The sequence below is a fragment of the Martes martes genome (genome assembly GCF_963455335.1).
Source record: "Martes martes genome assembly, chromosome: 9".
NCBI classification, from domain to species: Eukaryota; Metazoa; Chordata; class Mammalia; order Carnivora; family Mustelidae; genus Martes; species Martes martes.
Window position 1 is genome coordinate 55,093,015 of NC_137896.1, and position 16,738 is coordinate 55,109,752.

Here is a 16,738-nt window from a genome sequence, read left to right on the forward strand (position 1 = left end):
CGAGCCTTTGAGAGCGAAAGTGACTTGCTGGAGTCACCAAACTAGCCCGGGGCAGGTTCTCGACGCGAACGGCAGGGACTCCAAGCCAGCCGAGTCGTCAGCTCTGTCCTTTGCTGCTTCTTCCCAACTCTCATGACAGGTACCCGCAAGATGGAGTACAAAGACAGCAGCTGGCATGAGACCTGCTTCGTCTGCCGCCGCTGCCAGCAGCCCATCGGCACCAAGAGCTTCATCCCGAAGGACAACCAGAACTTCTGCGTGCCATGCTATGAGAAACAGTACGCCTTGCAGTGCGTTCAGTGCCAAAAGGTATCTCCCTCTTCCTCCCTTGGACCTTGTCCGTTCCAGTTCATTTACCTCCACAGCCCTTGGCTTCAGCCCTCCTTCCCCCAAACGACGACACCTGTGGTACCTGAAGGGCACAGGAGTCTTGCCGGGCTGGCCCCCCATCCCAAAATTCTCTTGTGCGCGTGCGCATTTACCCCTGGACCGACCCCCCACTCCAGGTCTTCTTCCCCCAACACGACCAGAGATAAAATCCTGTGTCCCTCCCTCCTTCTAGAACATTGCCAAATATTTGCTCCTGTTTATGACATACGTTAAAGGGGAGGAAAACTTACTATCCCAAAGCAGTCCCATTACCCTGCACTCCATCAGTGAACAGGAGAACTCCGGGGAGGGAGTGAGGAGCAAAGGGAGGCTATGCCCAGTGGACAGGGCCCAGGTTGCTAGCTGCATACTTGCCCCCTCGGTCCGGGGCCGTCCTATCTTGGCTGTTGGGTTACAGAGGGAAAAGGAGCCCACTGTAGAGTGATTGCACACTATTTGGCTCCGGCCCTATTACGGACTCTGCTGTTGGGCCTGTGGGGGCCCAGCCTGGCCTCTGGCTGCTGTTCTGCACGAGGGTCAGTGGGGCGTCAAGTGCCCGTCCTGCCAGCACCTCTTCAAAGGACAGAGTGGTACACTAACTACAATCTTAAATTCCCCTTCTCCCAGTTCCCGCGCTAAGATTATACTGTTTATCTACTGTGTATCCCTGCCTCCTTCGACAAACCTCCTGTGTTTATGTCAGCAAGCCTCTTCTCCTCTCACTCCCTCTCTGTTTGGTCTGCCTGTTGTCATCAAGAGCCAAGGAAAGTTCATGTCGTTTGCTTTTCTTCCACTGTGTTCCTCCCAACCTTATGGCCGCCTTGCTTGGCCACGGAAGTGAAGGTAGTGCGTCCACCAAGAAGCATGGCCTTGTGTGTGTTCATCAGGACGCATGAAAGCCTTCATGCTAGAAACATCCATTACCTGCTAAGGGAGGGAGGCCCTCGGGGCTACTAGGGTCTGGGAAGAAATGCAGTCCAATAGCAACATTCAAATGCTTATCAACAAGTGTGCCTTGGAGGAGAACAGAGTCAGCAGAGTGTATACAGGCATGATCTGAACTAATTGGGAGTGGGAGCCAGGCTGGTGTTTAGGAAGAGATGCTCTGAGACAGTAACACCCAGGAGCAGGTCTGAGCTAGCCGGGGGGTGGGGGTGGGGATGGGGGACATGAAATCCAGACACAGGGAAGACAAGGGCGTGTGCCAGGCAGAACAAACCTCTTATTATACCCGCCCTCTGTATCCAGCAGATACTTTGCAGCCGAATTTATTTTGCATACATTCTGATCCAAGGGGGATATTTATAGGATGATCATTATTACTTTATAGTTTAATGAAAAGAATACAGGACAGAGAGAGTCCTGAACCCTGGCACCTGCTTTGTCTTTAGCTATGAATTCTTAGGCAAGTCCCTGCATTTCTCTGGGTCTCAGTTTACTCACCTGTAAAATGGAAATCATGTCTGTAAAATGTAAGGGCCTTTATACAGTCAACCCTTGAACAATGGGGAGGGGGGCAGGGGTACCAAGCCCCCTGCGCAGTTGAAAATCCACATCGAATTTTGGACTCCCAGAAAGCTTACCTATAAGAGCAGGCTGTTGGGGCGAGTCGGTGGCTCAGTTGGTTAAGTGACTGCCTTCAGCTCCGGTCATGATCCCAGGGAGTTGGGCTTGAGCCCGCATGGGGCCTGGCTTTTCCCTCTCCCTCTGCTGCTCTGCCTGCTTGTGCTCGCTTGCTCTCTCTGTCAAATAAATAAATAAAATCTTTAAGAAAATAAGTAAGAGCGGGCAATTGACCAGAAGCCTCGCTGGTGGCATAATCAGTGCTCGCGTATGTGGTAGGTTCTGTGTATCCTGTACTGTCTCCTTACAATACAGTAAGCTAGAGCAAAGAAAATGTTAGGAAATTATTAAGAGGAAAACCACCAGACAGTCCCACGCTGTGCTTAGCAGAAGTGCGCGCAAGCGCAGACGCGGCCCTCGCAGTTCAATCCCTCGCTGCCCGCGGCTCCGCCCGGCACCTTCTGTACGCACTAGGGGCGGCCATGCCAGTGCGGCCAGGCGGTTTCTCCGTGCCTTTCCTCCGACACACCCGTCGGGTTCAGGAGGGGGATCTTGCGCCACCCAGAACCACCCCTCCCCCCGGGGGGGGGGCCCTAGGACGCTGACCGTGGCTTCCTTGCCTCCTCCAGCCCATCACCACCGGGGGCGTCACGTACCGGGAGCAGCCGTGGCACCGGGAGTGCTTCGTGTGCACCGCGTGCAAGAAGCCGCTGTCGGGCCAGCGCTTCACGTCCCGCGAGGAGTTCCCCTACTGCCTGAGCTGCTTCTGCGACCTGTACGCCAAGAAGTGTGCCGGCTGCACCCACCCCATCAGCGGTGAGTGCCCCGACTCGGGCTCCTGGGCGAGGGTTCCCGCTGGGCGCGCACGAGGCAGCAGCCCTTCCCCACGGGGCCACCGCCAGGGTTGGACCAGGGGCACGACTGCGGCCCCTGACTTTGCCTCTCCCCCGAGACTGAGACTCGGGGGCCTCCCTGAGGTTCCCGGACGGAACCGGTGTTTCTGCGGCCGCGCTCGCCTGGCCTTGTGACACGGGCGGATCGCCGCAGCAGGTAGCACTGCCCCTCTAGCTCAGCCGGTCCCTGGAAACCACGTGGCCTGTTCCCAGGGGTCTTGTTTCTGCTCTCGGCTGGGTTTTCTCCAAAACCGCGGTCTGTGCGCATATGGCCCGTGGGTGAGCACCCGGGAACTGGCATTTCCAGGCTGAGCCGCGAGGCTGCGTTTCTAAAGGGGATTCCTAGGGGCGCCGACTCCTGCTTTTGGCTCTTTGGTTTGGCGATCTCATGGTGGTGAGATCAAGCCCCATGTGGGACTCCACCCTCCGTGTGGAGTCTGCTTGAGATTCTCTCTCTCTCTCACTTGTGCTCCGTTTCTCTATCTCGCTCTCAAAATCAATGAGTAAATCTTTTTAAAAAGGATAATAAAGGTGCTCCCTGGCATCTTAGAGGGACTTGTCGACCACAAGGCCATAGCTACATGAGGGCAGAGGACAACATTCTAGACGGTTCTTTCTTATCCCCCCAAGTCTGGGGCCGACCGAGAGCCCAAAGCCTGGTTGGTTGCAGTCTGGTTGCAGACTGGCGTTGCACCAAACTATTGGACTTGCCAAGAAATTGAGCGTGGAGGGCAGACGGCTGGTCAGACTCCAGCCCTGTAAACGTGCACCACGCATCACCACACAAATCCGTAACTGGGCCAGAAGGAAAAGAGAATTCCGTGATGACACAAGAAGAGTTCTGGGCCGTGGGATTCCCAGCTCTGCCACTTTCAGGTGACTGGATGATCCCTGTCAATGGCAGGTGGCCGACACGTGTCATCTAAGCACCGCAGCCTGGAATCCCTGTGTGGCGCCACTGTGTGGTCACACAGACATTTTACAGCCCGTGTGTGCTTGTCCCCGACTTTCTTTTTCCTGGGGTCTAGAATTGAGCGCACTCACCTCAGCCAATGCCCCTGATCTAAGAAGCCCCAGGTCACAAAAATCATCCTTTCCTGGGTAATCCAGAACTTGTATTTCCATAAGGAATTAAAATACAAAGAAAAGAAGCACAGCATTTAAATTTTTCCGTTAACCTGATTCCAGCCATTTATATACCAGACTGGAATCCTTCAGGGGGAAGAAATGCAGTCTTTTCCCCTAACATAAGCTGTTTTCATGGTAATGCCTATGAAAGTAAGTGTTTATAAAATTAAACCTTATAAAGCAGTGTAATTTAGATAAAAGCTCTTTTAAATGTAAAGTATCCGATATGTGTTATTCCCGTGGTAGCACTAAAAAAATTTTAAAAAGAAGAAGAAGAAAGAAAACAACACAAGGAAAACAATGGACACGTTCCTCCAAAAGAGGAAAGTTACTTCTCTGAAATGCAGAGATTAATGTTATGGAACCTACAGAGGAATTTTGAAATTGCAGTTAAAATGTACTTGTAGCCAAATCCCCAAACAGTTATATGAGATCTTGACTTCAGATTGGATTTTTAATAGATCCTTACTTAGCACTTTCTCTTTAGCAACAGTTAAATGATTTTTGTTAGTAAATCTGAAGTTCTGCTTTCCCGCATTCTGTGCACAGTGATGCAAAATCCACACACAAATACAGTCAGTCTTCATTACTCAGAATTACTGCAAATTCGCCTACTCACTAACATTTATTTGTAACTCCAAAATCAGCACTCGAATTGCTTTCTGGTCATTCCCAGACACCCACAGAATGGCAAAACATTTTGAGTTGTCTGACACATACGTTTCCGGCGGAGGTGAGGCGAGGGGACACTCTGCCTCCTCATTTCAATTCTCATCTTGTAACCAAGGGTCCTCTTCATGGACTATTTACTGCCACATTGTTTGCATTTTTGTGCTTTTTGTTGGCAGTTTCGCTGCTGAGAATGGCTCCCAAAGGGCCGTGAAGACAGGCTGTCTGTGTTCCTAAGCATAGGCAGGTTGTGAGGTGCCTTACAGAGAAAATGCACCTGTTAGATGAGCTCTGTTCAGGCTGGAGTTCTAGGGCCGTTGGCTGTAAACCTCAAATGACAATAGTTGACTGTGTATGCCTCTCCCCTTTAGGAGGATTTGTCCTCCTTGGGCTGGTTTTGGCTCTCATTTCTGTAACTTGCCCCATTGGTTGTTATTTCAAGGAAACAGTGGAGTTTCTAAAAGGAGGCTATCCCCTGGGACGTCACCCCACACAGCACCTCCCACTAACATCCTTCTTCATCCTTTCCCTGCCAGGGCTCTTCCTGGCCCCAGATCTCCAGAGTAGCAGGACTTAATCAGAGGTGAGACAAAGGAGAGACATGGAATGGCAGAAATGCTGGGGCATCCCAGCTGCTTCTCCACTTTTCAGTTTGCTCAGTGCTGAGAAAAAACAAAAACAAAAACAACAACGACCTTTCAACTATTCTGCAGTCCCTGCCACTAAATCAAGTGTTGCCAAAAAACCTCTGGTTTTCAGACTTGGCTACATATTCGAAACACCTTGGGGAGCTTAAAAAAATGACTGCTGCCTGGGTCACGATTTAATTGGCAGGGGCTATGACCTGGGTGATAGTTGAAGCCTGAAAAGCTTCCCCGGTGATTCAGATCTGCAGGAAAGTTTGAGACCTATGGGCCTAAATCACAGGTTTGGTGCCGCTTCAGGCCCAGTGCAGAAGCTATGTGACCATAGCCCTTAGGGGTCCGGGATGCGTAAATGCAGTCAGTTCTAGTAGCTGTGAATATTGAGGGTACCTCTGCTTTTTAAGCTGTGGGATAGTCAGGAAAAGAGAGTCGAAAAGCTGTGCTAGTGCATACCCCATCAGCCACAGGGCTAGGGTGACACTGGAAGGAGCACTGAACTTGAACTGAAGCAGTTTCTAACTAGCCGGGGCAGTGGGGGGAGCCTAGCTTGCAGGTCTCCCCTAGGTGAAAGAATGAAAGCCCCACATCAACCTAGCCAGCTCTGTTACAAAAGGAACTACCTGTTTAGTGCATTACAGACTTTTCAGGCTAGCCTGAGACTTCAAGCCCTTATAAATGGAGCAGTCAAGGCGGTTGCTTTCTTTTTACTGTGGTAGATTGAACCATTATTTCTGGAACAAACTCTTTGTGATTAGAATTCATGATCCAGAGTTCAGCGGAATGGATCACAACTCGGAATAACCCTGGGTATTTGATTCCAGTTGATTTCAGGTGGTTCAGGGGCAGGACCAAGCAACCATGTGGTAATAGGCGGCCGGTGTACCTTAAGCATTTGATGAGAATTCGTCATCAAACAGGAATGAAGCACCGAACCGAGTTATTACTTCTCTTGTTTAAAATATAATAAGCTGGTCCTCTCTACTGCCCACACACCCACCCTAGTAGCCCATCTTCCCCCTCTCACACTTAAGTTCATACTTTATGGCCTATCTCATGATATTCGCTCTTCAAGAATGGCCACCCCCCACATCCACATGCCATTTCTTTAGTGAGGCCTTTCCTGGCCATTCCAGAGAAAATGCGTATTTACCTCTAATGTCCCTTCAGCACTTCATTCATGAGATCACGAAATAATTGAGCTCCCCAGGGAAGAAATAAGAGAAACCAGCTCCAGATCTCCTAGAGTTTCATTCTGGTGGAACAGACAGACAGACACAATCGTCCCTCCATAATTAGAGCTCTGATCATGTCGTTTTGGAGCTCGTTTGTGTACCTGTTCCTGCTCATAGTACGAGCTCCGCAGGGTGTCTGATTGACCTGTGGATCACCAGCCATTAGAAACTCACACTCTCCGGACTACACAATCCAGCTTTGAAATGGCTCAAACCAGAATTCCTTCGTTGGTCCCGGAGGCCTGGTTCTCCCCAGCCATGGTCCCTTTCTCTTTCCACCCTGGTGTTCTTTCTTCTCTGTTAACAGGACTTGGTGGCACAAAGTACATCTCCTTTGAGGAACGGCAGTGGCATAACGACTGTTTTAACTGTAAGAAGTGCTCCCTCTCACTGGTGGGGCGAGGCTTCCTCACAGAAAGAGATGACATCCTGTGCCCTGACTGCGGGAAAGACATCTGAAGCCCACACGGCTGCTTGTGACACGCACGGATTTAGACACTCTCATTCTCCACCAGGCAGTGTTGTGTCTGGTCTCCAACAGCCATGCTGAAACCTTCCTCTTGTGCTTCTCAGTGATATTCACGTTTGTTTAAACCCTTTAATCCTTTGTGCTAGCTCAATCCCTGGGAAGGAGGAAACCCTTCTGTAAACCCGTGGTGGGAAGATGATGTTGAATTTTCATAATCAAGCAGGGCAATTCCAAGTGTAAAAATCCTTTTGAACGACATCTTTACACATGTACCTTTCTTTCACTACGTATTTAATTTTTAAGTGCAATTAACACATCACGAACTTGAGTTTCCTGAACTACATGAGATAATGAAGAGTGGGCATTTAAAACTGTGTAGCTTCCTGTCATGTAAGACCTAGAGCAAGATCATATAGCTTACAATAAAGTTATCCAGAACAAAATCCTTGGCCACACACAGCGCATGAAATAATGATTAAACATCGAAGTTCTGAGCATTGCGGTATAAGGCACATTATTGTATGTTCCACTGATCACCGTATGAAGTACAAGTTCAGACAGGCTGGGGCAGCATTCACGGAGATCCATCACACCTTTCATTTCAAAGGAAGCCGTCAGTCAGCACCACAACCTCTTCTGGGCTCCCTTCTCTTTGTTCCTCTCTCCCAAACTCTCTCTCTCAGAATTTAATGCTCTGCATTGGATGCAGTAACAGAAACTCCAGAATAAGAGCAGCAGAATATGAGCTAATGTCAGTGAAGGCAGTTGGGGGGTCACTTTTCTTAAAAGAGCTCAGTGCTTTCCCATTGCCATGGGTCCCTATCCTACCCCAACCTGCCTTCTCGTCCATAAAGTGAAGGATCACGAAAGGATACAAGCACCTCGAGGTCAGAGATGACCCCTTGGTCATCTGTGTATTCCCACTACCCCAGCAATTTAGGGCATTGCTTTGGAAGCCTCTGTTGTTTCTGAAAGGAGAGGAAAGAGAAAAAGAGAAAGACTCCCAGCTCTCAAATCTTAATGATTTGAGCTCCTAGCTTGGCATTTATCTGTAAAACCATCTGTGAAGGCATGGTATACAGTTGGAAAGCACTGAGCCAATTTGTGAGCTAGGGCATTGCCTGTGCCCCTTTCTAGAATGCTAACAATAGTGACTTTTGTCCTTAGTTTTCTAAGGTGGTGTAGTACCATAAAACGACTTCACACATGCTCAGCATGGCTGGGACTTGATTTCCACCAACATCCCAGCCATGCTGAGCATGTGTGAAGTCAGTTTCTTAATCTGAGTGCTGGACCACATAAGAAGTGTATGGTGATGTCTGAGACAGGCCTTCTGAGAACTCCATGGCTCAGTAGTTCTCTTGCCTTCTATGTCATTTTATAAAAGTGAAAGCATTCTTGGAGTTGTGCTTTTTAAAGTGAAAATAACAAAATTCAAGACAAAAAGGTGAAAGCTTTGGAAATGTCATTGTGGAATACCTTACCTGTTCCTCATAAGAACCACAGATACACTGAACACACCTGACCTTAAGTTAATGGAAGGGGGAGCTCCATTTCTAGTAAGTAGCTCCTAATGGACTCCAGTAATCTTCTGGACAAAATATTTTAAGACTTTTGAAAACACCAGAGCATGATCCAAGACAGGAATACTTGAGAGAGGAGTGGACACCTGAAGAAGGGAAAGGCAATGGGTAGGTTTCCCATTTTTATGGCTTTTAGCCAAAGGCAGGCCCCAAAGGGGGAGCTAAAACTCTGTTAGAAAGTCTGCAGCCTTACTGGCTTGAAGAGCCAGAGGCCAGAGCTTGGGACAAATAACATCTGGAAAGTTAAGGGGGGAAATGGTATGAAAAAGAAACCCAAGTTCTTTGTAGGAAAACCCTATCCATCTCTGGCTGACAACTGAACCACGCATTAAGAGGTTAGACCCCAAGCAGCCCAGCCAAGGCTCAAAGAACAAAGTTGGGGGCTGCGGATGGTGGTGTGCAGAACTCAGTGACTGTCTTCGTAGTGTGACAACCATTTGGGAAAACTCTGTGTGGGGGGAGGGGTATATACGCATAACAAATAAATATGTTCAAATCTTGGAAAATCACCCTAAAGGTGTGCAGCAAATGGAGAAACATTTGGGAAAATCTACATGTTAAGAAGAGAGAGAGTCTATGGCACTTGAGCCAGGGACTGATCCCATTCCCCGCCCCCCTCCCAGTTTCCTGGGACAGAAGCTCTACTCTGGGCAAGTGCAGCCAAGAAGGGATGGGCTCCTCCTACTGGTCTAGGGCTGTGCCCCAAGCATGACAGTCTGCAAATCCTGGGGCTCCAATCACTCCTGTCCCACACTGCCCATAGGGTGGGGGTTCCAATTAAGAGGGGCTATCTGAGAAGACCTGAGGCTACCATGCTCCTAGGAATAGGATTGCGTGAAGACATTTATCAGGATGATGTTGGCACGTTCTGCTAAGAATACCAGTCTTCCCTATCCAGCATTTAACTCATGGAGGAGTGTTGCTCCAGGACAAGCAGGAACTGTCCAAGCCCAAGGTGTGGGTTGGAGGGGCAGCTCTGTGAACTAGTAGCTCGCATCTCTGCAGGAAGGGACTGTTTGGTACCAAGAACAGAAGAATCTGTGCTACAGGGATTATGAAAGACAATGGGGATTCTGGTGGCAAGCAGTAGAGAGGGGGCTGCTAGCTATGTGATAAGAGCAGCAAAGGGCAAAGTGGCAGACCAGCCAGAAGTTTAACTGAGAACCAGGGAAAGAGAGATAGGAAGAGCTGTCCTGGGATCCCATTTATCGATGGGGATCCAGGAGACTGTGGGCATGGACTGGGTCACATCCACTCAGGAGCAAACAGAGTGGGACATGAAGCGGACCTGAAAGCATTCTCTACACCACACGCAGATCGTCAGCAAAGAGCAGAAGTCTCATTAGTCAAAGAGCTTAGGCAGAACCTCTAACCAATCTCCAACACTGGCCAAACATATAAACATGTTCAAAGAATTAAAGGAACATGTATGACAGCAATGCTCACCAAACAGAACACCAATAAAGGGATAAATGTTATAAAAAGAGCAAATGGAAATTCTGGAGTTGAAAAGTACAATCACCAAACAGAAAATTCACTGGGAGGGGATCATACATTTGAGTTGAGGGAAGAAAAAAGAAATAAACAGTAAACTTGAATAAAGACCAACTGAGATTATAATTTGAAAAATGGGGAAAATGAAGAAAAATTAACAACCTCAAAGCAATGTGAGATACCCTTAAGTGAACTAATGTATGTATAATGAATGGAAGCATCAGGAGGAGAGAGAAAACGGACAGAAAAAAAAAACCATTTTAAGAATGGCTGAAAACTTCCCCAAATTTGTTGAAAAAAATTTTAATCTAAAAACACATCCAAGAGGCACCTGGGTGGCTCAGTCTGTTAAGTAAGCATCTGCCTTCTGCTCGGGTCATGATCCCAGAGTCCTGGGATAGAGCCCTGCTCAATGGGGAATCTGCTTCTCCCTCTCCCTTTGCCCAGTCCCCGCTCATGCCTGCTCGAACTCTCTCTCTAAAAAGTAAAATCTTAAAACATGCACACACGCGCGCACACACACACGGATTCAAGAACCTGGACAGACCTGGAGGAGAGAGTTTGAAGTTTGAGTCCATCCACACACAAAATCTGAGTCTGTCTCCAGCCCAACCCTACTCACTTAGCCCTCTATCAGTTGGAAATCATGACACTGCATGGTTATTTCTGACTGACTCTATGATAATCCTTTTTATTAAGGAAAGCTTTTTATTAAATTGTTAAATAAAACGTACATAGAGGTGCATCACACAGGTGTTAACAGGTAAAACCAAATGACAGAGACAGAAGTCAGAATAGTGGTTACCTTTCTGACTGGGAAGAGATATGAGAGAAGCTTCTGGAATGCTGGAAATGTTCTGTATTACGATTGGCAAACTATGGTCCAGCTAAATCCTGCCCACTTCCTGTTTTCCTAAACAGTATTTTATTGGGATACAGCCATGCCTATTCACTTACACATCATGTGGCCCGTAAGACATTCTTCCTATCTGGCCCTTTAGAGAAAGTTTGCCGACCCTTGCTCTATACCTTGATTTGGACAGTGGTTACATAGGTATAAGTTCGCTCTGCGTAAGATTTTTAAAACTTTACAGTATTTTATGATACCCTCAACAAAAACATGTATGTTCTATAATTTGCTGTACTGGACAGATATTTTAAAGTTTACCTTTTTCTTGAAACAAAGCAAACTTGCTTGATCTTTACTTGGTTATTCCAATAGATGAAAGCTCTGGGAGTCAGTCTGTACCACCTGACGTTTCTACTGACTGCCATGCTTGGGACTATGTTTCCTTGTATGCTTGCATAATTTTGACTAGTACTAGTCACTAATTTAAAAAAAAAAATTACCTGTGGGCATTTCCTCAGGGTCAGGATGAGCCTGTCTTCCCGCAGAGATGACTTCTACCACCTCTGCCACTCGCCTGAAGCCCCACCAAACTGGGACGACTTCTGAGTCACTTGCTGTGTTTCCTTGGCCATCCTGGGGGGTCAGGTGTGGCTAGGATTATGTGAGAGCCGGCCTGCGTGTTTCTAGCTTCCACAGCAATTCTTCCTTCCTATCTTCCTGTTCTTTCTATTCCTTCCCTCTTGTTTTCCCTCCCTCCCTCAGCAGGGCAGGCTTACTTCTCTTTACCTTTAGCGCATGGGATTGCTCTTTGGGGTCGTGGCTATTAGGTTTCCTATCTCTGGGGGGCATGCGGCTTTGACTTCTCTGTACTTTACATCAGGGTCACCAAAACCCTGGCTCGCTTTCACCAGGGCATCAAAGTGGCCTACTTCTCTGATTCCTGGGTTCTCTTAGATTCTTGACTGTTGGCTCTTCAGTGCTTTTTTTCCCCTTATTTTCTCCTAGCAGAATTGTCCCTTAACATTTTAAAAATTGAGAGCTTTTTTTCCTCTACTGTTTGGCATAAGAAAACCTAACTATAAACGTTAATTCCTCTCTTTGTGGCACAGTCTACAAAATCGAGACTTACACTGATTTTACCTCTTATTTTAGTATCTTGGAGCTTTGATTTAAAAATGCATAACTACCGGGGCGCCTGGGTGGCTCAGTGGGTTAAAGCCTCTGCCTTCGGCTCAGGTCATGATCTCGGGGTCCTGGGATCGAGCCCCACATCGGGCTCTCTGCTCAGCAGGGAGTCTGCTTTCTCTCTCTCTCTCTGCCTGCCTCTCTGCCTACTTGTGATCTCTGTCTGTCAAATAAATAAAATCTTTAAAAAAAATGCATAACTACCTTGTAGAACAAATTATGTATTTATTAGAATTATATACCTAAACTTCGCAGTAATTTAAGATATTGTAAAATTCTTTTTTTTTTTAATGTGATCGGCATTTATGCGATTTGGTGGTGGTTCTTCTTGTTCTTTTTAATTGTGTTATGTGAGTCACCATAAAATACATCATTAGTTTTTGATGCAGTGTTCCAAGATTCATTGTTTATGTATAACACCCAGTGCTCCATGCAATCTGTGCCCTCCTTAATACCTACCACCAGGTTCACCCGTCACCCCCATCCCCCTAGGATATTGTAAAAATCTTAGTAAACTAGTCTACCTTCAGCCCAAACCATAAAAATCCAGTCACTGGGGGAACCTGGGTGCTCAGTGGGTTAAGCCTCTGCCTTGGGTTCAGGTCATGATCCCAGGATCCTGGGATCGAGCCCCGCATCGGGCTCTCTGCTTGGCAGGGGGGCCTGTTTTCCCCTCTCTCTCTCTGTCTGCCTCTCTGCCTACTTGTAATCTTTTTCTGTCAAATAAATAAATAAAATCTTTTTAAAAAAATGGGTGATCTCGGAAGTAATAGGAGCCCACACACCTACTCCATGGGCTGCTTGTTATTGCTGGCTAGGAGACAAAAAAAAGTTACAGTAAAAAAAAAAAAAAAAAAAAAATCCAGTCACTGAAGTAACCGAAATTGAACAGTTTTCCTTACAAGGCAGTCACCTATTGGGGAAAGTCATCAGAAAGTAGTGACTGCCAGTTGACACATGAACCGGACCCAAGCTCTTGGAGGCTCCTCACCCTGTCCTGTCCCCAGCAGATGGGAATGTAGCTTGCCTTTGAGCTGCCTTTTGAGTTGGGAGACACCAGTATGAACTCACGTTTGGCTTACTGTAGATAGTTCTGTATAGAAATATTTACAGATGTGTATATATAGGGTGAGTATACACACATAGGTATTCTTTGCTCTGTCAATTGAGATCGAGAAGCAATGACACCCCCACTCCTAGCTTGCAGATCTTGCTTTCTAATACCAGTCTTCAGTAAAAGGAACCAAGGCTCTATGGAGAAGTGGCTGTGTTTAGGACTGGGGTAGGAAACAGACAAGATGAACCTGGAGCATCTGGAAGTGCTAGAAAGTGAGGAAGTGCTCTGAAGCAACCACAATGATGAGCTAAGTCAAAGGGACACAGGGGCCAACTGAAAGAGTTTCCAGTGGCCAAAGCTGGAGCAATTTGAGAGAAAGGCATCAGATTATAACCCAAAGAATAAGATTCCAAGTGCAAGTTGGTGCAGCCACTTTGGAAAACAGTGTGGAGATTCCTCAAAAAATTAAAAAGAGCTACCCTATGACCCTGCAATTGCACTACTGGGTATTTACCCCAAAGATAAAGATGCAGTGAAAAGAAGGGCCACATGTACCCCAATGTTCATAGCAGCAATGTCCACAGTAGTGATGTCCACAATAGCCAAACCGTGGAAAGAGCCAAAATGCCCTTCAACAGATGAATGGATAAAGATGTGATCCATATATACAATGGACTATTATTCAGCCATCAGAAAGGATGAATACCCAACTTTTGCACCAATATGGACGGAACTGGAGGAGATTATGCTGAGTGAAATAAGTCAAGCAGAGAGTCAATTATCATATGGTTTCACTTACTTGTGGAGCATAAGAAATAACATGGAGGACATTAGGTGAAGGAAAGGAAAAGTGAAGGGGAGTTAAATCGGAGGGAGAGATTGTGGATTCTGAGAAACAAACTGAGGGTTTTGGAGGGGAGAGGGGCTGGGGGATGGGTGAGCCGCCTGGTGGTGGGTATTGAGGAGGACACGTACTGCATGGAGCACTGGGTGTGGTGCATAAACAATGAATTTTGGAACACTGCATCAAAAACTAAGGATGTATTTTATGGTGACTAACATACACACACACAAAAAGAATAAGATTCCAAGTCCACATTGACATAAATTATTAAATTAAATAAAGGAGACTAGATAAATCTGTACAGAATTACAAGTAATTTATGTAGATATTTGGCCCATAAAGGTGGAGCATATTCCCTACTCAAGTCTTCCTTCCAAAAAATACAGTGGAAAGAGGAGAAAAAAGAGTAGTTCTCTATGCGGGGTGCCTGGGTGGCTCAGTGGGTTAAGCCTCTGCCTTCGGCTCAGGTCATGATCTCAGGGTCCTGGGATTGAGCCCCGCATCAGGCTCTCTGCTCATCAGGGAGCCTGCTTCCCCCTCTCTCTCTGTCTGCCTTTCTGCCTACTTGTGATTTCTCTGTGTCAAATAAATAAAATCTTTTAAAAAAAGAGTAGTTCTCTATGAACCTGACAGACAGTACCTCAGCCAGGTGACCAAGATTAACCTCAAAAGCAGTTAAGTCACACTGATAGTATGTATCGTTAATATGGGTTGAAAGTCACCCTTTACCTCTGTGACGTTCCCTCCAAAATCCATAACCCCAATCGAATCATGAGGAAGACGTAAGACAAATTCAAATGAGGGATATTCCACACATCTAATCAGGATGCTTCAAAACTGTCAAGGTCATCAAAAATTCAAGAAGAGTCTGGGAAACTGTCACAGCCAAGAGGAGTCTAAGGAGTTACGCTGACTAAAAATGTAAGGTGGCGTTCTGGATGGGATCCTGGGACAGAAAAACATTAGGTAACAAGTAAGGAAATACGAGTGAAGTTATGGACTTCGGGTAACAATAATGTACCAGGACTGATTCACTTCCATGAACATACCATACTAATGCGTATCAGTAATGGGGGAAATTCGGTGTGTGATGCATGGGAACACTCTGTACTATCTTGGTGATTTCTACAAACCTCAAACTTCCCTAAAATAAAAGGTTTATTTCTTAAAAGCTTATTTTAAAAAATTACATAGCAGGACAGATATAACAAAAAGCTTAGCTAGATACAATTCTATAGTTATGAAAAATAGCTTTTGCCATAATTGGTGTTTTAGTTTCCTAATGTTTGTCAAAATGTTAAGTATTTTAGTTCAAATAAGTTGGAAAAGAAAACAAAAAACTTGGGTAATTTCACTAAAGAAAAAAGGTCAGGGCTATTACACACTTACTTAGCGAGTCTTCTTTTTTGTCTTTTGGTTAAACTAAATGTCTGGTTAGGTCTGAAACATAGTTAATAGCTTCCAACTGCTTGTAGAATCAAATCAAAAGTCCTTACCATGGCCTAGGTAAGATCCTACATAATCCGGCTCCCACCTACCTGCTTTGGCTTCATTTTATATATTCTCTCTGCTCTTTTCACTGATCATGGAGCCACACGCTCTTTCTGTTCTCAAATCCTAGTAAGCCTCAGGGCTTTCACTGTTCTTGACTGGTATGTTATCTAATGCTGGGTAGCAAACCATCCCCAACACTTAGTGTGGCTTAATACAACCCCTATTCTGTTCACTCAGGATACTCTGAGTCAGATATTTGGGCTGGCCTCACCTGGGACACTCATGGAGCTGTGGTCCGCTGGCAGGTAGCAGGGTGGGGGCCAGGGGGTGGTTGCTAAGTCACGTCTAGTGGTTAGTGCTATTTGCTGATGTTTTTCTAGCAGGCTTTTTCAGGTGCCTGCAGCAGGGGTTCCAGAGCAAGAGAAGCATTTGTTTGATGAAAGCAAATTACAAGGCCATTCCATATTCAAGCAGTGGGAACAGACTCTGTCTCTGATGGAAGGAGTAACAAATATGTAGACATTAAAAATCTACCATATGGATGATGCTTTTCCTGAAAGCTTTCCAAAACTGTCAACCCTTAAAAATAATTTCTTCAAAGAGGCCTTTCCTAACCACTACATTTAAAGTAGCTCTTCGCCCTCCCTTCCCCATCTCTATTTCATTTCTTGGTTTGATTTGCTGTCATTACAATTATCCGTTATTTCATTGAGCAGAAACGTACACATCTTTGTTTTTTCGGCACACCAGGATAGACAACTGGGTTTAACAGAAATTGGAAGAGCAGAGTGCTTCAGTAAAAAGTGCTTTAGTAAAAACAATGAAAACAAATTTTGGGTTTTTTGTCCAGACCAAAAAATGACCTATTTTTTAAAATTCAAGGTAGAAAGTAAGCTGAAATGTTTCCAAGTAGTTAAATTTAGGGCTTCAGTCTCCAATATTAACATCCCAGTTTAGAGGTGTACTATTTATTTATTTATTTATTTATTTATTTTTAAAGATTTTATTTATTTATTTGACAGACAGAGATCACAAGTAGGCAGAGAGGCAGGCAGAGAGAGAGGAGGAAGCAGGCTCCCGGCTGAGCAGAGAGCGCGATGCAGGGCTCGATCCCAGGACCCTGGGATCATGACCTGAGCTGAAGGCTGAGGCTTAACCCACTGAGCCACCCAGGCGCCCCTAAAAGTGTACTTTTTAAAGATCACCCCAGACACAAATATATAATCCTTCAACTGAACCTCTGGTTTGCTCCAGCGTGTAAGAG

General features: G+C 46.1%; 2 protein-coding genes across 3 annotated transcripts in view; one reads left to right on the forward strand and one right to left on the reverse strand.

Moving 5' to 3' along the window:
* The window catches only part of FHL2 (four and a half LIM domains 2), a 67,123-nt gene extending 59,067 nt beyond the window's left edge, over positions 1–8,056 (forward strand). Inside the window, exons 5-7 of the mRNA XM_080813111.1 lie at positions 140–309; positions 2,562–2,748; positions 6,806–8,056. Of these exons, the coding sequence (XP_080669237.1) occupies positions 140–309; positions 2,562–2,748; positions 6,806–6,957 (509 nt within the window). The 3' untranslated portion in view covers positions 6,958–8,056. The remainder of the gene's footprint in view (positions 1–139; positions 310–2,561; positions 2,749–6,805) is intronic.
* LOC308348775 (ashwin) overlaps positions 1–16,738 on the reverse strand; it is a 29,803-nt gene that overhangs the window by 880 nt on the left and 12,185 nt on the right. For both annotated transcript variants that reach the window (XR_013967389.1, XM_080813113.1), the window contains one exon: positions 1,953–2,111. The gene's annotated coding sequence lies outside the window, so the exon portion shown is untranslated. Of the gene's footprint in view, positions 1–1,952; positions 2,112–16,738 lie in introns of those variants that run through there.